General features: G+C 43.4%; 2 protein-coding genes and 1 non-coding gene across 4 annotated transcripts in view; 1 reads left to right on the top strand and 2 right to left on the bottom strand.

The window, feature by feature from the left end:
* RCC1 (regulator of chromosome condensation 1) overlaps window positions 1–26,193 on the bottom strand; it is a 287,208-nt gene that overhangs the window by 231,069 nt on the left and 29,946 nt on the right. The window lies entirely within an intron of this gene.
* TRNAU1AP (tRNA selenocysteine 1 associated protein 1) lies at window positions 54–26,193 on the bottom strand. Of its 2 annotated transcripts, XM_049618806.1 has the most exons (10): window positions 25,872–26,193; window positions 25,258–25,355; window positions 18,236–18,335; window positions 17,564–17,616; window positions 14,117–14,248; window positions 12,976–13,095; window positions 8,527–8,689; window positions 8,074–8,107; window positions 3,059–3,127; window positions 54–310 (listed from the first exon to the last, which is right to left on the bottom strand). In XM_049618806.1, exons 1-10 carry the CDS (start codon window positions 25,896–25,898, stop codon window positions 174–176), a joined length of 933 nt encoding a protein of 310 aa, XP_049474763.1. In that variant the 5' UTR covers window positions 25,899–26,193; the 3' UTR covers window positions 54–173. The 2 variants fall into 2 exon arrangements, with proteins under 2 accessions (XP_049474763.1, XP_049474764.1); XM_049618807.1 differs by lacking the exon at window positions 3,059–3,127 and having other exon boundaries at window positions 25,872–26,180.
* LOC125913846 (small nucleolar RNA U13) lies at window positions 19,482–19,581 on the top strand. Its single transcript, XR_007455136.1, has one exon. It is a non-coding gene; the product is annotated as a small nucleolar RNA U13 (small nucleolar RNA).

The following is a 26,193-nucleotide window of genomic DNA, read 5'->3' on the forward strand; positions in this document are numbered from 1 at the left end:
CTCAAAAGGCTGTCGAAGGGAGTGGTGGTGCAAGAACAGTCATAATCAGAATAGTTGGTTACTAAAATCTTACAAAACGTTTCCAAAAAGGTAAAAGTTCTTCCAATACTTTTGTTAAAAAGGAGTCTCTTATCTCCATCACACAGTCCGTTTCTGTTTGTCCTTTGTCCTGACTACATCATGGCAGGGATCTCTGAAGAGACTGTGTCCAGGGGCTGCCAGTGACAGTCCATCAGTGCATCGTACAGCTCCTCACTCTGCTCCATGAACTCCTTGTTGGCCTCCGTCACATCCAACTGCGGCATGGGGTCTGCAAGAAAAGCAAGGGTGGGTTCCGAGCGCCAAGAGAAGCTCTGGGAGACTTGGACTCTGTTCCCAACTGCCAGGACTTCCTCCTTCCTCAGGAAGTTCCCTACCCTCGGTCAGAGTCCCTCATGCCTCACAGGTGTGGATACCACTGTCTTGCAGGCTTCCTCTGAGGATGAAAATAGAACCTGCTTAGAGAATGGAACGTGTAGTCGGTACTCAGATGATGGCGGCTGTTATTCCTCCTCTTATCTCTGGCCTTCCTGTGCGCTGGCTTTCCTGAAGTGGTCTTTATTTCAATTTTGGGTTCTGGAAATCTGATCAAAATTACTAAATCCAAAGCACTGTTGTTAAAAGGGAACATTACATAGCCGTGAAAATGAACCTCAGCTGCATACAACTTGATTGGATCTCACAAACAGTGACTCTGTTAGTACATTTACAACAATGAGCACGGAGGATTGTACAGAATTGTTGAAATCACTACACTGTACACTGAAACTAATAACACTGCTAACCATACTGGAATTTCATTAAAAAAAAAAGGTGAGGGGTGTCTCGGTGGCTCAGTCGGTTAAAGCATCTGGCTTTTTAATTTTTTTTTAATTAAAAAAAATATGAGAAAGTGTGAGCAGGGGAGGGGCAGAGAGAAAGGAGAGACAGAATCTGAAATAGGCTCCAGACTCAGCTGTCAGCACTCGAGAACTGTGAGATCATGACCTGAGCTGAAGTCATACTCAACTGAGCACCCAAGCACCCCAAGCATCTGACTCTTGATATCAGTTCATGTCATGATCTCACAGTTCATGGGTTTAAGCCCCGCGTCGGGCTCTGTGCTGACAGTGTGGAGCCTGCTTAGGATTCTCTCTTTCCTCCTCTCTCTGTGCCCCTCCCCAGGCTCATGCTTTTTCTCTCAAAATAATAAACATTAAAAAATAAAGAGTTTATGGGGTGGCTGGATGGCTCAGTTGGTTGAGTGTCCAACTCCTGATTTTGGCTCAGGGCATGATCTCATGGTTTGTGGATTTGGGCCCTGCGTTGCATTCTCTGCTGGCAGTGGGGAGCCTGTTTGGGGGTTCTCCCTCTCTCTACCCCTCCCCCACTCACTCTCAAAATAAACTTTAAAAAAGGTTTAAATTGTCAAAAAAAATAATGTTGAATGAAAAAAGCAAGACGTATCTATAGTACAGCTGCATTACATGAAGTTAAAAACAGGCAAAACTAAACCATATTATTTAAGGATGCATATCTAGGTGATTATAAAGAGAAAATCAATACAGTAGTTTCCCCTAGCAGGGTTGTGATTAGGGGAAGGATAGTTTCTGGAGGCTGGCAATGTTTTATTGCCCTGAATAAAGGTTTCACAAGCAATTGCTTTATAATTACATATTAAACTATATGCTTGTTTTACATACTTTTCTGTAATAAAAGAAGTTTAAAAAAATTCCTTAATCACTATGACTGCTAACATTTTATACTTTTCCTTGCCATCTTGTGTTGGTTTAAAAGGCGCGCACACACACACACACACACACACACACAAATACAATAAAATGCACATACACAAACACACATTCATTACAACACTTATTTTACAATTAGAGACATTAAAGAAGACCTAAGTAAATAGGCATCCCATGTACTTGGAATGGGACACAATATTGTTTTTAGACAGCAATACTCCCCAAATTGTTCAGTGTAATCCCTATAAAAATCAGCTGCCTTGTTTTGCAGACATTGAGAGGCTCATAAAATGTAGATGGAAATGCAAAGGAGGCACACTTGGGTGGCTCAGTCGGTTAAGCGTCCGACTTCGACTCAAGTCATGATCTCACAGTTCATGAGTTCAAGCCCCATGGTCAGAATCTGTGCTGACAGCTGGAGCCTGCTTTGGATTCTGTGTCTCCCCCTCTCACTGTCCCTCCCCCACTCATGCTCTTTCTCTCAAAAATAAACATTAAAAATTTTTTTAATTAAAAAAAAATGCAAAGGATCTAGAATAGCCAAAACAATCTTGAAAAAGAAAGGTCAAGGACTTTGCCACTTCAAAACTTACTACAAAGTAACAGTAAAAAAAAAAAAAAAAAAAAAAAAAAAACCAACTGTGGCAGTGGCTGAAAGATAAGCATATAGATCAATGGAATAAGATTTGAGAGTCCAAATGCAACCTGTACATTTATAGTGAATTCGTCTTCTAAAAGGGTAGCAGACCACTGAATGGTAAAGAATAGTTTTTCAACAAATGGTGCTGGGACAACTAGATAACCAGACAAAAGAATAAAGCTAGACTCTTAAGAATTAAGAACTTACTTAAACAAGAATTAACTAAACACGGATCAAAGACCTAAATATAAGAGCTGAAACTATAAACTCTTAGGAGAAAACAGGTGTAAACAAACAATGCCTTTTAGATAACAGCATTTAAGCACAAACAAAAAAAAATAAATTGAACTTCATGGAAATTAACTTTTGTGCTTCCAAGGACATTATCAAGAAAGTAGAGACAGTCATGGAATGGGATAATTTGCAAATCTTAAGTCTGACAAGGAACTGGAATCCAGAACAGAATATGAAAAACTCTGGCAAGGCTACATACAAAGACAACCCAACTTAAAAACGGACAAAGGACTTGACTAGATATTTCTCCAGAGATCTACACACACACGGTCAATAAGCATACAAAGATGCACAAAGCATTAGCCATTAGGAAAGTGCAAACCAAAACCACAAAGAGATATCACTTGAAACTCACCAGTGTGGCTGTAATGAAAAAGAGTAACAATCACTGGTGAGGATGTGGAGAAACTGGAAGCCTCATAAGCTGTTGGTGAGAACAGAAAATGCTGCAGCCTTTTCAGAAAAGTTTGGCAGTTCCTCCAATGGTTAAATATAGAGTTTGCCATATGATCCAGCAATTTCATCCCTAGGTAATGAAAACTTTTCTCTGTCCATACAAAAACTTATACATGAATGTTCTTTAGTAGTATATTCATAATACTAAAAGTGGAAAGAACCCAAATGTCTATCAACAAAACGAATGGGTATCTACACAATGGAATATTATTTGGCTATAAAAAATGAAATAATGGCACATGCTACAACATGGACAAACCTTGAAAACACTATGCTGAGTGAAAGAAGCCATTCACAAAGGCCCACACATTATACACAATTCCATTTATTTAAAATGCCCTGGGGTGCTGGCACAGTGGGTATAGCACGTCTCTCTTAATCTCAGGGTTGTGAGTTCAAGCCCCACACTGGGCATGAAGCCCAATTAAAAAAAGGGGGGGGGGGGCACCTGGGTGGCTTAGTCTGTTAAGCGTCTGACTTCAGCTCAGGTCATGATCTCTCAGTTTGTGGGTTCAAGTCCCGCATCGGGCTCTGTGCTGACGGCTTAGAGCCTGGAGACTGCTTCAGATTCTATTATCTCCCTCTGCCCCTCCCCTGTTCATGCTCTGTCTCTCTCTCTCTCTCAAAAATGAATCAACATTTAAAAAAATTCGGACTGGGGCGCCTGGGTGGCTCAGTCGGTTAAGCGTCCGACTTCGGCTCAGGTCACGATCTCACGGTCCGTGAGTTCGAGCCCCGCGTTGGGCTCTGGGCTGATGGCTCAGAGCCTGGAGCCGGCTTCCGATTCTGTGTGTCTCTCTCTCTCTCTCTGACCCTCCCCCATTCATGCTCTGTCTCTCTCTGTCTCAAAAATAAATAAACGTTAAAAAAAAATCTTATTAAAAAAATTCGGACTTCTGTGAATGGTGTGAGAAAGTGGTCTAGTTTCAATCTTCTGCATGTTGCTGTCCAGTTCTCCCAGCACCATTTGTTAAAGAGGATGTGGAGAAACGGGAACCCTCTTGCACTGTTGGTGGGAATGCAAATTGGTGCAGCCACTCTGGAAAACAGTGTGGAGGTTCCTCAAAAAATTAAAAATAGACCTACCCTATGACCCAGCAATAGCACTGCTAGGAATTTACCCAAGGGATACAGGAGTGCTGATGCACAGGGGCACTTGTACCCCAATGTTTATAGCAGCACTCTCAATAATAGCCAAATTATGCAAAGAGCCTAAATGTCCACCAACTGATGAATGGATAAAGAAATTGTGGTTTATATACACAACGGAGTACTACGTGGCAATGAGAAAGAATGAAATATGGCCCTTTGTAGCAACATGGATGGAACTGGAGAGTGTTATGCTAAGTGAAATAAGCCATACAGAGAAAGGCAGATACCATGTTTTCACTCTTATGTGGATCCTGAGAAACTTAACAGAAACCCATGGGGGAGGGGAAGGAAAAAAAAAAGAGGTTAGAGTGGGAGAGAGCCAAAGCATAAGAGACTCTTAAAAACTGAGAACAAACTGAGAGTTGATGGGGGGTGGGAGGGAGGGGAGGGTGGGTGATGGGTAGATGGAGGGCACCTTTTGGGATGAGCACCGGGTGTTGTATGGAAACCAATTTGACAATAAATTTCATATATTGAAAAGAAAAAAAAAAAAAAAAAACCTACAGTCTGTTACATAAAATAAATAAATAAATAAAATAAATAAAATAAATAAAATAAAAAAATTCGGACTGTATTACAAACCTGTAATCATCAAGACAGTATGGTACTGACACAAGAACAGACACTCAGATCAGTGGAACAGAATAGAGAACCCGGAAATGGACCCACAAACATATGGCCAACTAATCTTTGACAAAGCAGGAAAGAATATCCAACGGAATAAAGACAGCCTCTTCAGCAAGTAGGAAGCTGGGACATGCAGAAAAATGAACCTGGACCACTTTCTCACCCCATACACAAAAATAAACTCAAAATGGATGAAAGACCTAAATGTAAGACAGGAATCCATCAGAATCCTCGAGGAGAAAGCACGCAAAAACCTCTTTGATCTTGGCTGAAGCAACTTCTTAACTCAACACATCTCCAGAGGCCAGGGAAACAAAAGCAAAAATGAACTACTGGGACCTCCTCAAAATAAAAAGCTTCTGCACAGCAAAGGAAACAACCAGCAAAACTAAAAGGCAACTGACAGAATGGGAGAAGATATTTGCAAACAACATATCAGATAAAGGGTGAGTAACCAAAATCTATAAAGAACTTATCAAACTCAACACCCAAAAAACAAATAATCCAGTGAAGAAATAGGCAAAAGACATGAATAGACACTTCTCCAAAGAAGACATCCAGATGGCCAACTGACACATGAAAAAATGCTAAACGTCACTCCTCATCAGGGAAATACAAATCAAAACCACAATGAGATACCACCTCACACCTGTCAGAATGGCTAACACGAACAACTCAGGCAACAAGAGATGTTGGCGAGGATGCGGAGAGAGAGGATCTCTTTTGCATTGTTGGTGGGAATGCAAGCTGGTGTAGCCACTCTGGAAAACAGTATGGAGGTTCCTCAAAAAATGTAAAATAGAACTACCCTACAACTCAGGAATTGTACTACTAGGTATTTATCCAAGGGATACAGGTATGCTGTTTTGAAGGGACACATGCACCCCGATGTTTATAGCAGCACTATCAACTATAGCCAAAGTATGGAAAGAGCCCTAATGTCCATCGATGGATGAACGGATAAAGATGTGGTATATATATACAATGGAGTATCACTCGGCAATCAAAAAGAATGAAATCTTGCCATTCAGAACTACGTGGATGGAACTAGACAGTACTATGCTAAGCAAAATTAGAGAAAGACATATATCACATGACTTCACTCATATGAGGACTTTAAGACACAGAACAGATGAACACAAGGGAATGGAAGCAAAAATAATATAAAAACGGGAGTGGGGGGGGCACCTGGGTGGCTCAGTCGGTTGGGCGTTTGGCTTCGGCTCAGGTCATGATCTCACAGTCCGTGAGTTCAAGCCCCGCATTAGGCTCTGTGCTGACAGCTCACAGCCTGAAGCCTACTTCGGATTCTGACTCCCTCTCTCTCTGCCCCTTCCCCACTCACACTGTGTCTCTCTCTCAAAATAAAATAAAAACATGAAAAAAAATTAAAAACAGGGAGGGGAACAAAATATAAGGGACCCTAAATATGGAGAACAAACAGAGGGTTACTGGAGGGGTTGTGGGAGGGGGGAGGGGCTAAATGGATAAGGGGCACTAAGGACTCTACTCCTGAAATCACTGTTGCGCTATATGCTCACTTGGATGTAAATTTAAAAAATTAAATTTATTTAAATTAAAAAAAATTAAAACAACAACAAAACCCAGAATAGGTAAATCCAAACAGACAGAAAGTAGATGAGTGGCTGGCAGGGACTGGAGGGGGCCGGCACACGGAGAGTGACTGCTAATGGCTGCAGAGTTTCTTTTGGAATTAGTGGTAATGATAGTACAACTTTGTGACTACTGCCCACCCAACCCACACTTGTGCTTTAAGTAAACGAATACAACTTTAAAAAAATATATTGGACTGTATACTTTTTTTTTAACATTCATTTATTTTTGAGAGACAGAGAGAAACAGAGTATGAGCTCAAACCTGGGAACCGCAAGATCATGACCTGAGCAGAAGTTGGACGCTTAACCAACTGAGCCACCCAGAAGAGTTTTACTTCTTTAAAACTCAACATCTATTTAGGGGTGCCTGGGTGGCTCAGTCGGTGTTCTCTTGTGGCTTCGTATTCTCTCTCTCTCCCTCTCTCTCTGCTCCTCCCCCACTCGAACTGTGTCTCTCTCAAAATAAATAAATAAACTTAACAACAACAACAAAAAAAAACCTTAACATCTGTTCAGAAACATGTTGAAAAACTTTTTTTCATAATTTTTCAAGCCTTAGAGAATCCTTTAATTACTAATATTTCCCTTGAAAAGTTTTGAAGGTTAGCAATTCCTTCAGTTTTACTTTCCTTTTTCTTGTTAAATTCAGTAAAAATGACAATAAATGCTTTTTTTTTTTAATGTTTATTAATTTTTGAGAGAAAGAGTGTGAACAGGGGAGGGGCAGTGAGAGGGGGAGACACAGAATCCGAAGCAGGCTCCAAGCTCTGAGCCGTCAGCACAGAGTGTGATGCAGGGCTTGAATCTGGGAGCCACGAGATCGTGACCCAAGCTGAAGTCATGCTTAAGTGACTGAGACACCCAGGTGCCCCAGTAAATGCTTTTAATTAAAAAATAATAATGGCTATTACTATGTCGCAAATGGGGGTGATTTTCAGTTTCTTCATCAATATGTTACTATAGTTTCCAAATTTTCAATGGTAAGTAACTATTACTTGAAAATGAGAGCGGTGCCTTGTGGCTCAGTCAGTGGAGTGTGCAACTCCTGATCACAGGGTTGTGAGTTCGAGCCCCATGTTGGGGGTAGAGATTATGTAAATAAATAAATAAACTTAAAAAAAATGAGGAAAAAATGTAATGTAAAATATATAGAAAAATTAAAACATGAAATAAAAAATGAATTTTACAAATTATCAAACAAATACAAGGCAACAGTTTTGCTGGAGAACTGCATCTGGGGACCGAATGGCCCACGTCTAGGGAGTGACCAGCTCTCTCTCCTGTTGAGCTGCTCCCTCCGGGCTCTCTGGGACCTGCACAGACACCGCTGGGGGACACACTCAGTTCTTACTCTAATTACACAAGCACTAGTTCTCTCACTAAAATTCAGTCTCCTCAAGAGCACACTCCACACTGCACTCCTCAGCATCTAGCTACAGGCACAGTGCCAGCCACAGGGCGGTCACCCGGCAACAGCTGACAGAGGACAGAGGAATGGGTGAGCAAACTCCTTTCTTACCTTCCAATGCGTCGTCCCCGACTTCTTCGTATGTCTGCCAAGAGACCAGAGAGGGGATGAGAAGCAGCGTGAACTCCTGGCCCAAGGCCAGGAGGCCTTTTTTTTTTTTTCTTTAACATTTATTTATTTATTTTTGAGACAGAGAGAGACAGAGCACAAGTGGGGAGGGGCAGAGAGAGGAGACACAGAATCTGAAGCAGGCTCCAGGCTCCAAGCTGTCAGCACAGAGCCCAACGTGGGGCTCGAACTCACAAACCGTGAGATCATGACCTGAGCCGAAGCCGGACACTCAACCGACTGAGCCATCCAGGCGCCCCTGGGAGGCCTTATTTTTAACAAGAGGAACTCGGTTGCTGCCTCTTTGCCATATTTTCTAAAGTCCAAGCTGCCACCCTTACCGATCCCCGGAGGACGACATACCCAAGAGGACCAGGTCTGCCGAACCATGGTTACCTGCATGGTGCTCTGTGTGTAGCCATACTGGGGGTAGCTGTAGCTGTAGCTGCCTGTGTTCTGGTCATAGCCCCACTGCGCATAGTAGTTCTGGTACTGCTGGTAATACTGGTTGTAGCTGTAACTGTACATCTGACTATATTCCACTGGCTTCACGCGGCTCCTTAAATGAAGAAAGAAGCAAAAAGAAACAAATGTAGACAAACGTTTCCATAACTCTTACTACGTGGCCAGGGGCTGTTCTAAGTGCTTTCCGCAGATCAACTCATTCAAAACCCACGACAACCTTATGTAAGAACAATACGTTATTCCTATTTTAGATGAGGAAATTGAGGTACATGCAGGCCACATCATTTGTCCAAAGCCACATAGCTAATAGGAGATCCACACCCAGGCAATCTGGCTTCAGAGCCCAGGCTTTACAGTCAGGAGTTTTGTTTTTGCTTTTAATTTTTTTTTTTAAGTTTATTTATTTATTTTGAGAGAGAGAGAGCGAGCGAGCACGAGTCGGGCAGGGACAGAGAGAGAGGGAAAAGAGAGAATCCCAAGCAGGCTCCACACTGCCAGCACAGAGCCTGACAGGGGGACTCGAACTTATGAAACTGTGACATCAAAAACTGAGCTCAAACCAAGAATCAAACCTTAACCGACTGAGCCACCCAGGTGCCCCTACAGTCAGGAGTTTTAATGGTTAGGTTTGTCTCTCTTATCAAATCTTGTCAGTACTGACTTGTCCTCTTACCAAGATCTTGGGGGGCTGGTTTTTTTGCCACCCACAAAGGCTCAGGTGAACAAGGCCTGGAAAATCTGGATTTAGGATGATCCAAGAAGCTTGTCAACTACAAAATGTCTAATCACCTCTTCGCCACACACACACACAAAACAAGTGTTCCAGAAGGTCCAGTAGGCTTAGCGGCACCACTGTGGTCACAGCTACCATTACGGAGTAGGTACTCAGGATCTGGGCCCATTGGTTTTCATATACAGTCTCCTATCTTAAGTCTCACACAACCCTTTGGCAGAGCTATTATGTATTTTTCCCATTATACAGATGAGAATACTGAGCCTCTAAAAGATTAAGTGATTTACCCAAGGCCACACCTAGGACTGGAGCCAAATTCAGCTCCAAGGCTCATGCTCTGAACACCACACTGTTACCTACAGTACCTGCTCTGACAGATGTAAGACATCTTGCCAGGCTCCTATAATCCTGCACTCACAAATCAGGGCTGAGGCCCAGGCTCAGTGGGCAGCTTTCTTCTCCTGCTTGCATGGCTACCCTAGCCACTGCTAACCAAAGACAGAATGTCAAGCTTGAAAAGGATCCACTGCTCTCAAAAATGTACACAATCATGTGTGAGTAGGCTTATGAGACAGGCCTGGGGTATGACCAGCAGTCCTAGGTGGGAGGAATCAAAAGAACAACATGGCAACGTGCTTCCAGAGTCATCACACTCCTGAGAGCCAGACTCGTAAGTGCACACCAAATACGCAGGAGGCAGAGGCCCACACCACCCGCTGGCTGGCTTATACGGAGAACTGTAACTGCCACGTGGTGTGGAATGCAGTCACGTCCTCATGATTAGTGTATTCTATCTCCACAGTGAAGCCAGAGAGGAAACCAAGTCATAAGCAGGAGGTGAACTACCACAGCAATCCTGTCACAGGAACCACAAATTCTCAAAGTCTGAATGAGCGCGAGTTCTTTTCGAGTGCAACATCTGCTTGGTGAGCAGGACTCGGCTAGAGCAGTTAGACAACTCCATGCCTGACCATCTTAGCATCACCTCCTGATGGGGTGGCCGGATGAAGTCTAGTGGCAGAGACTTCCTCTCCCTGCCCGGCGTGAGGCTGGAAACTGCTAATGCTCCCCTCCGACTACCCTGACACGCTTCCAAGGAGTCTGCCACCCTCCTGATATATTCACATAATTGAAGGTCATCTCCCTGGCCTGGGTCTGTACACTTCTGCTCTGTTTCTCCACACTCAGCTCTTACAGATGAATCCTCAAAGAGAACTCTTACCACCCTCAATTCCCAGTGCTTGATGGCGCCTCCCTAGAGGCAGGCCCCAAATTCTGACAATGATCAACCAGGAAGTGGAACAGAACATAACCTCCTTGCAGAAGGCACTTTGTTTTTCTTGATTACAGCTACAACTCCAAAGTCTAGGTCAGGGCCCGCAGAGTTGTAGGAACTCGGTTATTGTTGACTGAATAAATGGTAACATGTCAGAAACAACCAACAACGTCAACATCTGAGGAACCTTGAGGCAGAATATACGGTCAAGATACCCTGAAGCTATTAAAAATATTATGGTGAGGATTGTAGAGCTATGTCGGAAAGGGAATGTGTATATGAGGGAAACTGGGGGAAAAAGAATGAGCACTGTTACTGTAATTAAAAATGAATAAAGAGGGGTGCCTGCATGGCTCAGTTGGTTAAGCATCTGACTCTCGATCTCAGCTCAGGTCATGATCTGATGGTTGTGAGATCAAGTCCCGTGTCAGGCTCCAAGCTGGGCATGGAGCCAGCTTAAGATTCTCTCTCTCTCCCTCTGCCCCTCCCCCCACTGTCTCGGGGGCATGCACATACACTCTCTCTCTCTCAAAATAAATAAATAAATAAATAAATATTTTTAAAAAATGAATAAACACTGGGTGCCTGGGTGGCTCAGTTCGTTAAGCATCCAACTCTTGGTTTCAGCTCAGGTCATGGGCCGTGGTTCTTGGGCTTGAGCCCTTCATCCGGCTCTACAATGGTGGCTCAGAGCCTGCTTGGAATTCTCTCTTTCTCTCTCTCTGCCCCTCCCTCGCAAGAGCTCTCTTTCTCTCTCAAAATAAATAAGTAAACTTTGGAAGTCAGAAATCATAATTAGTCATTTTAGGATAATGAGGAAATTTCTTTTAAATATTTTCTGTAATGTTTTATATAGTATAGAATAACATTTTGAGGGGAAATTACTCAAACTGATCTTCCATGTATTAAATACAGTTAAGCTACAAAGAACCTCCAAATCTTTTGCCGCTTTGAAAAACCTTGCCATTTAGGGGCACCCTGGTGGCTCGGTCGGTTAGTGCCCAACTTTGGCTCAGGTCATGATCTCACGGTTCATGAGTTCAAGCCTCACATGGAGTCACTGCTGTCAGCACAGAGCCCCTTCAGATCCTGTCTCTCACTCTCTGCCCCTCCCCCACTTGGGCTTTCTCAAAAATAAATAAAACATTAAAAAAAAAAAAGGAAAGAAAGAAAGAGAGAAGGGCACCTGGGTGGCTCAGTTGGTTAGGCATCTGACTTCGGTTCACGTCATGATCGCCTGTTCATGAGTTCAAACCCTGCGTCAGGCTCTATGCTGATAGCTCAGAGCCTGGAGCCTGCTTAGATTCTGTCTCCTCTGCTCCTCCCTGCCTCACAGTCTGTCTCTGTCTCTCTCAAAAGTAAATAAACATGAAAGAAAAGAAAAGAAAAGAAAAGAAAAGAAAAGAAAAGAAAAGAAAAGAAAAGAAAAGGAAAAAAAAGAAAAGAAAAGAAAAGAAAAGAAAAGAAAAGAAAGAAAAAACTGGCAGCCTAGGACTAGAACCCAATAAAAAAAAAAAAAGACACAAAAACCTGGCCATTTGGAAATTCTGCCCCAAGAATGCAGCCATTCTGCCACTCATGGCATAGACTTCCTCAGCCTTCACATTATTGACTTGGGGGCAAGGCAGACAAGTCTTTCGGGTGGGGCCGGCCTGTGCATTGTGCGACATTTAGTAGCATCCCGGGCCTCCACTCATTAGATGTCCTCCCCGACAAGTTGTGACAACCAAAATTGTCTCCAGGTGTCGCCAATGTCCCACTGTGGGATGAAACTGTCCCCAGTTGAGAACCACTGCTTTGGCCAAAGGATAGAAGATTCTATGCAGAGAGCAGTTGTCTTCTGACTGAAAAACCTGCTTGGAGTTGTAAGGGAAGAAGGGCTCTCTGACTGGCATGACAGGTATGATAGTGATGTACATAATATTCTGTAGTGTTTAGGATCATTACCTTTTAGCTATTCCCATAGTTAAAATTGGGTATAATATCTTTCCTTCTGCTCAATTCTCATCAGTTCAGTGGATAAATCTCTAATGGTGACACTACGGGGCAAAGAGCAAGCACATGGGAGAATGCAGAGCCCAACTGCTTTCCCAGCACTGCTACCAGCCATGTCCGAATGTATGTGCCTTCACCAGTCAGAGCTCTCTCCCAACTGTAAGCTTCTGGAGGGGCAGGGTTATGTTCCTTCATCGCCAATGCCCAGAACACAGCCTAGCAAGTAACAGGCACTCATTAACTGTGACCTAAACTATGCCTCCCTGCAGTCTCACGTCCAGCATGCGGAAGCTCGCATTATCACCAAGCAGATGAGGAGCGTCCAGGCTGGCATCAGTCCAGAGGCTCTCTACCTTCCCACCAGTGCACGACTCACGCTTTGGGGATTGCCACACTCAGCCGAACTGGTTTAGACCCTAAGCCAACTGCTCCCTGGCACTCAGTCAGAGCTCGCTTCTGTTCCAGTTCATCTGTGAATTTCACAAAACCATAGCCCCTGTAGGAAACAAAAGCAGACACACTATTTAGATCACAAATGTGATGAAGGTAAAGTTTAAAAACAGAAAAGAGAGAGAGTCCCTCAAACTCTGTAGGAAGGGATGAGATCCCCATCAGTGGAGGCATGCTGTAGGTAGAACGATTCAAGATTCCAGCGCTGGAGGATCCTGAGATCTGGGGGAATCCCTAGTTTAGTTCACCGTTCCCCTCCACGCCTTCACTGATGGGGCTCCTTCCCAGAGGCTTCCCACCCAATCTACTGGAAATATTATTATCATCAGTATGGTAGTAGTAACAGCCATAGAAGTTCACTGAGCAAATACTTCCTGCGTCTGCCCTGTTCGCCAGGTATGGTGTTAGGCACTGGGGCTCAGCAGTCCTAAGCAGACAAGGTTCTTGCTCTGCTGGACTCATATTCTACTTGGGGGATCAACGAATGATAGTGAACATTTCATGAGCACTTTTTATTTCCCAGCACCGTGCTGAGCGTCTCATCAAACGGCCCAACAATTAGATAATGGTGGTATCTGCATTTTCCTGAGGAGGGAACTGAGGTCAGAGGGGTTCATAACTTGCCCGACATCACTGGAGAATCAGGATTCAGATCAAGGTCCCAAGCTTGTAACTCAACCTCATGCTTATAACTATTACTCTGATCAAGAATAAGCCTTTCTTGAGGTTTTTCCACTTTTGAAGTAACACTAATAAATAAAATGGCAAACATCTACAAAGCCTATCCTATCGCTTTATTTATATCACATCCTGTAACTCTGACATCAGCCCTATGAACAGATACTATCAATCCGCATCTGTTTCACAGATGAAGAAACAGGGTCAGAGCTTCGGTGACGTGTTTACCACATTATCCCCAGCCAGTATTGGAGTGAGGGTTCACACCAGAACGTCCAGCTCCAGAGCTTATGCTCTTAACCACCGTGCTCCATGGCCTTGCTCTAACATTTCCATCCAAAACACAAATGCTGGAACGGGGTAGGCATCAGTAACCAATGAGGTCTTACTTAGACACGCCTGTCTGGTCCAAAACCACCTTGCCTCCCCGACAGGAGGGGTAGACTTTGACGAAGAATTCATACAGCATGCCGTCATCCACGTCTGGGGTCAGGTCCCCCACAAACAGGGAGTACTCAGGGCTGAGAGGAGAGAACAAGATTCAGAGACAATCACCAAAACCTTTGTTCTAACAAGCTCTTTTGGCCCATTCTAGGTAAACCTCCTGGGCCTTCTGAGGGAACAGTACATCTGATGGGCCCTTAACCAGGTCTGAATGTGTTGCATTTGGCAGCCCTGGCAGAAGAGTTATGGAAGCAGCCCCCTGTCCCAAGTCCCTTACTCACTGAACAAAGCCTGTTTGGCTTTGAGTGCAGATGGGGGGACCCGGTCAGAGGATCTCAAAGGAGAAATCTACACATTCTGTATTCACTGCATTTTTGTAAAGTAATTTCTTTGCAAAAAAAAAAATTTTTTTTAATGTTTTTATTTATTTTTGAGACAATGCAAGAGACAGAGTGCAAGCGGCCGAGGGGCAGCAGAGGGAGACACAGAATCTGAAGCGGGCTCCAGGCTCCGAGCTGTCAGCCCAGAGCCCGACATGGGGCTTGAACTCACGAACTGTGAGATCATGACCTGAGCCGAAGTCAGACGCTTAACCGACTGAGCCACTCAGGCTCCCCTTTTTAAGTAATTTCTATGCCCAACATGGGGCTCGAATTCATGACCCCAAGATCAAAAACTGTGTGCTCTAGGTGCCCCTCACTGCATATTTTTAGTTGAAATAGTGAAAGATAGAGAATGAGAACTGGACCTTATGTCCTAAAGCCTGAAACCCCAGCTAGGATGAAATCCCCTAACTTTTAGAATGTGTGTCAGCAAACTTTTCCTGTAAAGTGCCAGACAATAAAAGTTTTAAGCTTGGTGGGGCACCTATGGTCTCTGTTGCTTTTTCTGTTTTCACAACCCTTTAGAAGTATAAAAACCATTTTTAGCTTGCAGGTGACACAAGTCAGGCCACATCTTGTCAACCTCTTATTTTAAATATATATATTTTAAGTTTATTTATTTTGAGGGGGGGTGGTGTGCAAGCGTAGGGGAGGGGCAGAGAGAGAGACAAAGAGAATCCCAAGCAAGTTAGAGTCCAGCATGGGGCTTGATCTCACAAACAGATCATGACCTGAGCCAAAACCAAGAGTTGGGCCCTTAACCAGCTGAGCCATCCAGATGCCTTTATTTTATTCTTTTTTTTTAATAGTCATTCTTTTTTTTTTTTTTTTTTTAAATTTACATCCAAATTAGTTAGCATATAGTGCAACAATGATTTCAGGAGTAGATTCCTTAGTGCCCCTTACCCATTTAGCCCATCCCCCCTCCCACAACCCCTCCAATAACCCTCAGTTTGTTCGCCATATTTATGAGTCTCTTCTGTTTTGTCCCCCTCCCTGTTCTTATATTATTTTTGTTTTCTTTCCCTTATGTTCATCTGTTTTGTCTCTTAAAGCCCTCATATAAGTGAAGCCATATGATTTTTGTCTTTCTCTGACTGACTAATTTCACTTAGCATAATACCCTCCAGTTCCATCCACGTAGTTGCAAATAGCAAGACTGCATTCTTTTTGATTGCCGAGTAATACTCTATTGTGTATACACACACACACACACACACACACACACACACACACACACACATATGTATATATACACACCACATTTTCTTTACCCATTCGTCCATCGATGGACATTTGGGCTCTTTCCATACTTTGGCTATTATTGATAGTGCTGCTATAAACTACTCTACTCTACTCCTATTCTATTCTATTCTATTCTATTCTATTCTATTCTATTCTATTCTATTCTAGAGAGATAGAGCACAAACAGGAGAGGGGGAAAGGAGAAAGGGGGAGAGAGGGAGAGACAATCCCAAGTAGGCTCCACACTCAGCATGGAGCCCGATGTTGGGCCTCAATCCCACGACCTAGGGATCATGACCTGAGTCAAAATCAAGAGCTGGACGCTCCACCAAGTGAGCCACCCTAGGTTCCCCATTCTAGAAAAATTATTAAAAGAAAAAATCAGGGCACCTGCCTGGATCAGTCAGTGGAGCATATGACTCTTGATCTCTGGGCTATGAGTTTAAGTTCAGATTACTTAAAAATAAAATCTTAAAAAAAGAAAAAATCAAACATGTAAACTCATTATTATTTTCTTAGTTCAAGCATGATATATATTCCTTCTTTAAAATCAGAATATACAACAGGCAGCTGGGTGGCTCAGTAGGTTGGGCATCTAACCTCAGCTCAGGTCATGATATCAGTTCGTGAGTTCAAGCCCTGAGTCAGGCTCTGTGCTGACAGCTTGGGGCCTGGAGCCTGCTTCAGATTCGGTGTCTCCCTTGCTCTCTGCCCCTCCCCCTCTCGCACTCTGTCTCTCTCTCTCTCTCTCAAAAATAACTAAATATTAAGAAATAAAAAAATAGGGGCGCCTGGGTGGCTCAGTCGGTTAAGCGTCTGACTTCAGCTCAGGTCACGATCTCGCGGTCCGTGAGTTCGAGCCCCGCGTCGGGCTCTGGGCTGATGGCCCAGAGCCTGGAGCCTGCTTCCGGTTCTGTGTCTCCCTCTCTCTCTGCCCCTTCCCCGTTCATGCTCTGTCTCTCTCTGTCTCAAAAATAAATAAACGTTAAAAAAGAAAAAAAAAAGAAATAAAAAAATAAAATCAGAATACACAAAAGGACAAAAGAAAAATAAAATTACCAACAACCCAACCACTCAAAAGTAATCACTATGAACACTGTTATATTTTTGTCTTTTTTTTTTCCCTTGGGCTTCTCTTTTTGAATTTACAAAACTTGGGTATAACTCATTTTGTTTCTAGCATTTTTTCACTTTTAACATATCACCAATGTCTTGACGTGTCCTATTTTGCTACAGTGACTTATTAATGGATACACAATATTCCAATTAATAAACATATTGTCACGTAAACCACTTCTCAATTATTAGATTATCTGGGGTTTCTCCAATTTTTCCCGTTATATGTAATATTTCAATGAACACTTTTGAGGCTAATCTTTGCATACATCCATGAATAAATTCTGAAAAGTAGAATTACAGGGTCAGTGGGTGCATATGTTTTTTAAACTCTTGATACATTGTTTTAAAGCTTTTGAACAGCACCCCGAAAAGTTGAAGCTGAACGGATTTATGTTGCTACAACAGGTCAATTCTTACTATGGGTAACAGGCAGGAAGGTAGAGGTGGGCCCAAATAGAATACATGGGTCTTGACAAGAAGCCCCAGTGGGGAAGGGGAAGGAGTCATCCTTCGGGAGGAAGGCAAAGTGGACCAAACTTGGCTCCTCGACCGTCTCTTTGGTAGAGCCCAACACAGTGATGCATCTTGTCTCTATCTAGACATTTCCTGGGGCTTGAGGCTACCTTGGGGTTACCCTATGCTTACCTGTTATCCGGTTGTTTCCCATAAGTGGCATAGTTCAGTTTAAAACGTTTTGCCTAGAAATTTAAAAACAAACAAACTAAAACAGAGAAGGGCATTTCAAGAGCCAAACAATATTTGAAAAAAACTGAAATAAATTACCTTGGCCAAAACATCTCCCCCTCTCTAAGCCTCAGCTTTTTCTCCTGTATAAAATGGGGGGGTTGCACGGATGATCGCTAAGGGCACTGCCAGCTCCATGGTTCTATGAGCCCAGGTGTGCCAGCTTGGTGCAGCTGTAAGCTAAGTAACTGTGGGAAGAGCAGAATGTAACTCTCTTGAAACGTGTCCTCACTACCGCCAGCCTGTTCTAGTTTCTCAGTCAGGCAGAGGTCTGGGGTTTCAAGTCTTCCGTTAAGGGAGGCAGAGGTGCATAGCGCAAAGGGCATGGATTTTAGAGGCAACCAATCTTCAGTTTGCATGCTGGCTCTGTACTTACTACCTGTGTTGCCTTGGGGCAAGTTATTTCACTTCCCTGAGCTTCAGTTTCCTGGTCTGTCAAAGATAACAATGCCTACTGTTCAGGGTTTTTATAGGATTAAATTAAATAATGTAAGTATACAGTAGGGATTCAATAAATGATAGTTATCGATGACAATAAAAATGGCAACATCATCATTATCTAAGTGTCCTTACAGGTGTGGCTCCGGGAAGGGGTTTCCCATTAATTTTATGCAAACACTTCTCGGCTGTGGCCAAATCTGCGAATTCTACAAAACAGTAGCCAGCTGGGATTCTGGAAAGAAAGCAAACAAGAGAAAGAGAATGGTTAAAGGTGGGATTCTCAGATGAGACTAAGCCCTGGCCTGAGGGGAAGGAAAAATGTTTTTCTAATCAGAGCCTGTACTATTTTTTGTTCCCTCTTATATTCTAGTTCAAAACTAATTTACAAACCTGAATGTAAGGATTGCCAATCTGGGCGAGTCCCACACTCATCTATCTAGTAAACATTTACTTATGTACTATATCACCTATGAAGTATTTTTGTCAAGAATATTTAATATAATACGGGGCACCTGGGTGGCTCAGTTGAATGCCTGACTTTGGCTCCAGTCATGATCTCATGGTTCATGAGTCTGAGTCCCACATCGGGCTCACTGCTGTCAGTGCAGAGCCTGCTTTGGATCCTCTGTCCTTCTCTGCCCATCCCCCACTTGCACTCACTCTCTTTCTCTCTCAAAAATAAACAAAAAATATATATATATTTAATACAATCCAATCAAACCCTTAGATCTAATGTCCAGTTTACAGGAAATATTAGGGACAGAACAAGTAAAACACCACCAAAAGGAAGCAAATAAGTCCAGAAAGTTAAACTAGATTCCAGAATGTAGAACCTTATGTAAGACAATTGGTCTTACCTCTTTAAAAAGTCAGTGTTACGAAAAAAGATAAGAGGTGAGCATTTTTTTTTTCTTTTTTTTAATGTTTATTTATTTTGGGGGGAGAGAGAGCACACAAGCACAAGTGCGGGAGGGAGAGAGAAAGGGAGACACAGTCTGTGCTGACAGCTCAGAGCCTGGAGCCTGTTTCAGATTCTGTGTCTCCCTTTCTCTGCCCCTCCCAGGCTTGCGCACTCTCTGTCTCTCTCTCAAATATAAATAACATTAAAAAATAAATAAATAGGGGCGCCTGGGTGGCTTGGTCGGTTAAGCGTCCGACTTCAGCTCAGGTCATGATCTCATGGTCCGTGAGTTCGAGCCCCGCGTCGGGCTCTGTGCTGACAGCTCAGAGCCTGGAGCCTGTTTCAGGTTCTGTGTCTCCCTCTCTCTCTGCCCCTCCCCTGTTCATGCTCTGTCTCTCTTTGTCTCAAAAATAAATAAACGTTAAAAAAAAAAAAATTTAAAAATAAATAAATAAATAAATAAATAAAGAGGAGATGATCCTTTAGTTCATTAAGTGTGATGACTGAGTGTTCATACTTTTGTGATATGTACCTTCCTCAAACCCTGTTACAACCTTAGCACACTACTCATCTGACTTGGGGAAAAAAAAATTTTTTTTTAAAGCTATAAAAAGCTATTCTTGGGGCAAATATAAAAATTTAAATGTAGACTGGGCACTATATGGGAATTATCTGGGTATCGTTTGATGGGTATCAGGGAATCACTGTTAATGCTGTTAGTATGATAGAAGCATTGTGGTTATGTCCAGTTTTTGGCAATGTATGCTTAAATATGTTGTGGTAAACTGTCACAACATCTGTGACTTACTTTCATATGATTTAGCAAAAAGAAACATGTATCTACATCTATCCAGTTAAAGAGAGAGATAAGGAAAATATGGCAACATGTTAACAAAATTCAGTGGTGACTATATTAGTGTTCACTGTACCATTCTTTGTAGTTTTATTTGAAAATTTTCACAATTTAAAGTGTTTTTTTTTTTCTTGATCACCTACCACAGGTCAGGCTGATACAGAGCTGAAGAACAAGAGTCCTGTCCTCAAGAAACTTACAATCTGGCTGGCTGGACAAAGTAAACCCATGGACCCTAATTGCGAGATGTCTAGGAGATCCCCCATATTCTATTTTTTAAAGAGACGGAAGTAGGAGGATATGGCTATATCCTCTGACATCCCTTCTACTATGAGATTTATACTGAAAACAGTTAATTTTCCTTAACATCATCCTTACAGGTATCACCGGTGAAATAATCCTAACTTTTCTGGAAATATTACTCAAGATCCTTAGTTCCAATAAACATATGGACACAAAGCCAAGAAGGTATGGGTAATAGCAGTGCTTGTGCCCAAGGATCACAGAACAGGATCTATGAGCTCCATGTTTGTTGATGCTAAGAAGAATGAAGGGCCAAATCCGTGTCTTCTATGTGTGAGAATCTTGAGGCTCACAGATGTGAAGACCACCATTAGTAAGAGCTACCCACTACTGGGGCACCTGGGTGGCTCGGTCAGTAAAGCAACTAACTCTTGATTTCCGCTAGTCAGGATCCCAGGGTTGGCGTTATTACTGAGGATGACGAGATTATACACAACGTGGGCTAGCTAAAATGTAACACAGATTTCTGGTGGGCTGCAGTTAAGCTTGGAAGGGGCGTGGGTTTCTTGGAATGCCAGACGCCTCAGTGCATTATGCCCTAGCCCGGAGGCCAGCCCTTCCAGGTGTTTCTGCAGTCCTTGGGGAACTCCCTTATCTATACATTGCATACAAAGTTTAGCAAAATAATAGGACACATAGCCACTTGCCATATTTCTCTGATTTGATTAGTCTCTTGTGATTATTCACCTTTTAGTCAGGCACCCTTTGTTTTTGCTTGCCTGAAATGTTATACGCCCTTTGAACATAAATGAGAGTATAAGTGAGGCAAACAGGGTCTTAGTCTGTGAACCCTAACCCCGTGCCTTCTTCTCTCTTTCTTAGCAAAGAGTGGAGTAATCTTTCATCCATCAGGGCAGGGTTTGCTGGCCATTCCCAGCAGGATCAAGCCCAGCCTCGGACTCCCCACTGAATGTGAAGCCTGCTTAAGATTCTCTATCTCTCTCTCTCTTTCTCTCCCTTTGCCCCTCTCCCCTGCTCTCGTGCTCTCTCTAAAAAATAAAAAATAAATAAAAAAATTCAATCACGGACTTGAAAAAAAAAAAGAGCTGAAGACTACAAAGCACTCACTATGGGCCAGGTTCTGTGTTGGCCATTTCACATGCACCATCTCTCACTGACTGAATCGTCACACTAACTCTGCGAGGTGAATGAAACCATTACTCCCATTTAGAAGGGGACACGGAGACCTAGCAGGATTCTACAGTAGGCCTTAACCCACACAGCTGGGATGTGCCACAGGTTGGAGTTGAATTCTGACTACATTCTTTCCCCAACATTTTATTGTAAAAAATTCCAAACATAAAAATGAAAAGAATTGGGGGCACCTGGCTGGCTCAGTCAGAAGAGCATGCAACGCTTGGTCTCGGGCCATAAGTTTGAGCCCCACATTGGATGAAGAGATTACTAAAAGAAAAAGAAAAAACTTAAAAAAAAAGAATTGTATAGCAAACACCTACATATCCACCACCTATAATTAACCCTTTATTATACTTATTTTGTTACACAATTATCCATCTATCCATCCCTCTATCCACTTATCATCCTTATTTTCTGATACATTCCAAAATTAGGTTTTAGATACTGGTATGCTTCCCTCAATTACTTCAACATGCATATTATTCAATTATTCTTTACAGTTTTTTTTTGTTTGTTTTACAAGCAGTGAAATATACACACAGAGAACTGCACAAATCTTCTAGACACTGAGTTATTTTTACCATACATCAATTTTGTATATTCTACAAGTTTAAATAAATGGAACCATACAGTAAGGCTTTTTTCATTTAGCATAATGCCTTTTTTTTTCTTCAGGTAAACTCCACACCCAAGGTGGGGCTCAAATTCATGACCCCAAGATCAGGAATCACATGCTCCACCAACTGAGCCAGCCAGGCACCCCTTCATTCAGCCTAATGATGGAGATTCATCATTCATTCATTATTGCTGAGTGGGATTCTATTGTATGAAAACACAAATATGTATCTGTTTACCTATCTGTGGATATCTGGACTGCTTGCAGTTTTCAGCCATTGTCCCGAAGCTGTTATGAACACTCTTTTCAATTCCTATTTTTGGTGGATAGATGTTTTCATTTCTCTTGGGTAAATACCTAGACTAGACTTGCTCAGTCATAAGGCAGATGTATATAAGAAACTGCCAGACTCAGGGCTCAATCCCACGAACCATGAGATCATGACCTGAGCCGAAATCAAGAGTTAGTCACTCAACTGACTGAGCCACCCAGGCACCTCTGGTCTTATTTTTTAAATTTGCATTTACTCATTCTACAGTATTCTTATAAGCCTCTTCAAAGTCTTTTATCAAGTGAGGCTGAATAAAAATGCAATATGTCTGTAAGTATCAGCGTAAGAAACAGCTAGAGTTTAGTAACGGATAGGAAGATATGGTTCCAAATCTCATTTCAGTAAAGTAGAAAGTACTACAGAATGTTTGTTTTCATACCAGTAGCTGATTATCTGGGGCCTTCTGTCTACAAGAGTGAAAAAGAAAAATATTTAGGCTGGCACGATGTACCAGTCAGAAAATCCTAGGTATGAAGCGTCTCAGCCCCTCTGGCCAACCTAGTAGTATTTAAGTTCTAACAAGCACCCTTATCCCATGTGATTGACTAACTAAACCTTTCTTTGTACATTTATAGATCATGCATCCTTTCCTAGAAAGAACAGAGCTCTTCTCTCCTGTACCACCCTGGGCACCAAGGAACCAAACCCCACCACCACCACCAAAGAACCAGGCCCTTTGGCAATACCTCTGAGCCCTGTGACAACATCTGTCGCTGGCACCACTGAGCCTGTGTGTAATCAAGAACTGTCATAGAGGGGTGCCTGGGTGATTCAAGAGGTTAAGCAACCGACTCCTGATTTCACCTCAGGTCATGAACTCACAGTTTGAGTTCAAGCCCCACATCGGGCTCTGCACTGTCAGAGTGGGGATTCTCTCTCTCTGCCCCTCCCATACTCTCTCTCTCTCAAAATAAGTAAAATAAACTTAAAAAAAAAACAAAACAAAAAAACACAATTGTCATAGACCACTGCACTTCTATAATTAATTGCCCTAAATTACTTTTAAAATCTCTGGGCCAGGAGAAACCTTGGAGTGGGCCTGTGTGTTGTTTTGTTTATTTATTTTTATTTATTTAAAAAAATTTGAATGTTTAGCTATCTTTGAGAGAGAGACAGAGAATGAGTGGGGGAAGGGCAGAGAGAGAGAGGGAGACAGAGAATCTGAAAACAGGCTCCAGGCTCTGAGCTGTCAGCAGAGCCCGATGAGGGGCTCGAACTCAGGAACGGTGAGATCAAGGCCTAGGCTGAAGTCGGATGCTTAACCAACTGAGCCACCCAGGCACCCTTGGAGTAGGCTTTTGGACAAGAGTCTGCCTTCTCCTCAGGTGGCTGACCTCCTGAATAAAGCTCCTATTCTTTCAAATTAAAACTCCTCTCTTGGGGGTGGGAGGGCGAGAAGAAAAAACAACTCATCTCTAGAGTATTGGCCTTTCCAACTACAGGCAACCAAACCTGGGTTTCAGTAACAGGTATTGAGACTCTGAATACACAAAGTACCTGTCAACCAAATAGCCAAAACTGACTGCAGTTCATACCTCTCATCTGTATTTTTCAACCATGTGATGTTTTATTTTTTTTTAATTTTTTTTAGTGTTTATTTATTTTTGAGAGAGAGGCAGAGTTTGAGCGGGGAGGGGCAGAGAGAGAGGGAGACACAGATCGGAAGCAGGCTCCAGGCTCTGAGCTGTCAGCACAGAGCACGACACGGGGCTCGAACTCACGGGCCGTGAGATCATGACCTGGGCCGAAGTCGGATGCCCAACCGACTGAGCCACCCAAGCACCCCCAGCCATGTGATGTTTTAGCAAGCTACTTTAGTAGAGTATGGGGCAGAGTAGCTGCTCAGTAAATACTGACAATTGATAAAAGAATCCTCCCTTTTCTAACTAGAACCCTAAGGAAAACTAAGACCCCCTCCTCCCAAGAGAAGGAAGAATCTGGAGGCAATATAGCACCACTATCTCAAAATATTCTCTGCATTTTGTTGTTTCCATATTTACTGTTTCATCTCCCTATTAGAATGTAGTAAACTGCATGAGAGGAAGGACTATGGTTTGTTTCAGCCTCCTATCCAGGGAACCCAGAACAACAGCACATAGTATTTCTATAAATAACTTTTTAAGTGAATGACACACGAGAGTTAAGAGCACTCATGGCTTTAAGAACAGACCTGAGTCCTGGCTTGTCATTTAATAGCTCTGTAAACTTTAAGACAGTTATGAAGCTTCTCTAATAATAGTACTTAGCTCAGACGTATTTGTCTGACTTTAGGGGCACCTGGCTGGCTCAGTCGGTGGAGCATGCGACTCTTTATGTCAGGGTTGTGAATGCAAGCCTCATGTTGGGTGTAGAGATTACTTAAAAATAAAACCTATTAAAAAAGTGATTTTAAAGCGTTTATTACTGTGGCACCTGGGTGGCCCAGTAGGTTGGGTGTTGGACTTTGGCTCAGGGCATGACCTCATAGTTCATGGGTTTCAGCCCCGCATTGGGCTTTGAGCTAACAGAGCAGAACCAGCTTCAGATCCTCTATCTCCCTCTCTCTCAGCCCTTCCCCCGCTCTCTTTCTCTCTCAAAAATAAACAAACAAAAAAAAAAGTGCTTATAATTAAGCATACTGTAATCTGTTTATATTTATCGAGCATATACCATATGCCAGACACTGTTCTAAATGATGAACGTGAATTAACTCATTTAATCCTCACCATAACTCTTTGAGGGCGATGCTGTTATCGCCTCCATTTTCATAGTTGTGTCAGGAGATGGAGAGGTTAAGTAATTTGCGGAAGGTCACAATAGTAGACATAACTTTCAGTCTGGTTCCAGAGTCCAGTCCTCAAGCAATATGCTACACTTCCTCTCAATAAGCCCCCAAAATGTTAGCGTTTATAACGTTATATTAACTATTATTAGGGGTGAGAAGCCCTGACTTTGTGATGTTTACACTCTCAGAATGACACTTGCAGCATGGTCTATTAACGGAGAATTGAGAAGATCGAAGGAGAAAATGTACCCAGTGAGGCGGTTTCGGATAATTTTGACGCTCATTACGGTCTCCCCCATGGTGGCAAAGGCTCTGGAGATGAAATTCTCATCCATGTAGGGCTCCAGCTGCGTAAATACAAGAGCAGAGCGATTCAGGCCAGCCAGCAAGCAGGCTCCTCAGTCCGGGTTCCAGAGCCCACGCGGGTTTGGCTACGCGATGCTGGTGGGGGCGGGGTGAGGGAGGGGAGATTTTCATCTACACAGTGGCCTGATCCCCACCTTTCAATCCCTTGCCTCCTTCCCCTCAAACTTGCTCCCTTTAGGGGGCCTCCCTTCTGGATCTAGTAACCCCTCCAGTCCTAGAGCCACAGCGCCCTTCAACCTTGGGGTTCTGCCATGCTATCCCCCTAAAGAACCTCCCTTTCCCTTCCATGCATGAACCCAGGTGAAAGGCCAGGAACCCCCACCCTCAGACTCGGTCCCTTCTTCTAAATGCTGGGACCCTCCTGTGTCACCCAAAGAACTCCCCTCCCCATTCACTTCCACCCTTTTGGGATTCCAAGACCCTTCCGCCTCAGGCTCTTCCTCCCCCGTGACACTAAGAGTCGTCCTCCTCGGACCCGCGCAGCCGCCCTCACTCACATCTCCCATCCACAGGCTGGCCGCCATGTCCGCAGCCGGCCCGGAATTCCGTGGGCCAAGGAGGCCAGCGCGGTAGCCAGACCGCGGGGTCCTGGACCGCCAAGGAGCATGCGCCTCGGACGCCTTCTGCGCAAGCTCTGAAACTCCAGCGCCCAGGGCCGCGCCCGGATTTGCCACTCCGGGTTTTTCCGACGATTCGGCTGGGCGCGGAGTTCCTGGATCCCTGAGGGCGGAGCTACGCCGGAGTCGGCGGGATGGGGCGGAGCAGACGTCACTGCCGGCACGCGGTTGCTCCAGTAATGGGGTTTCTCGGGTTTCTCTC

This window comes from Panthera uncia, assembly GCF_023721935.1.
Source record: "Panthera uncia isolate 11264 chromosome C1 unlocalized genomic scaffold, Puncia_PCG_1.0 HiC_scaffold_4, whole genome shotgun sequence".
In the NCBI taxonomy this organism is placed as follows: domain Eukaryota; kingdom Metazoa; phylum Chordata; class Mammalia; order Carnivora; family Felidae; genus Panthera; species Panthera uncia.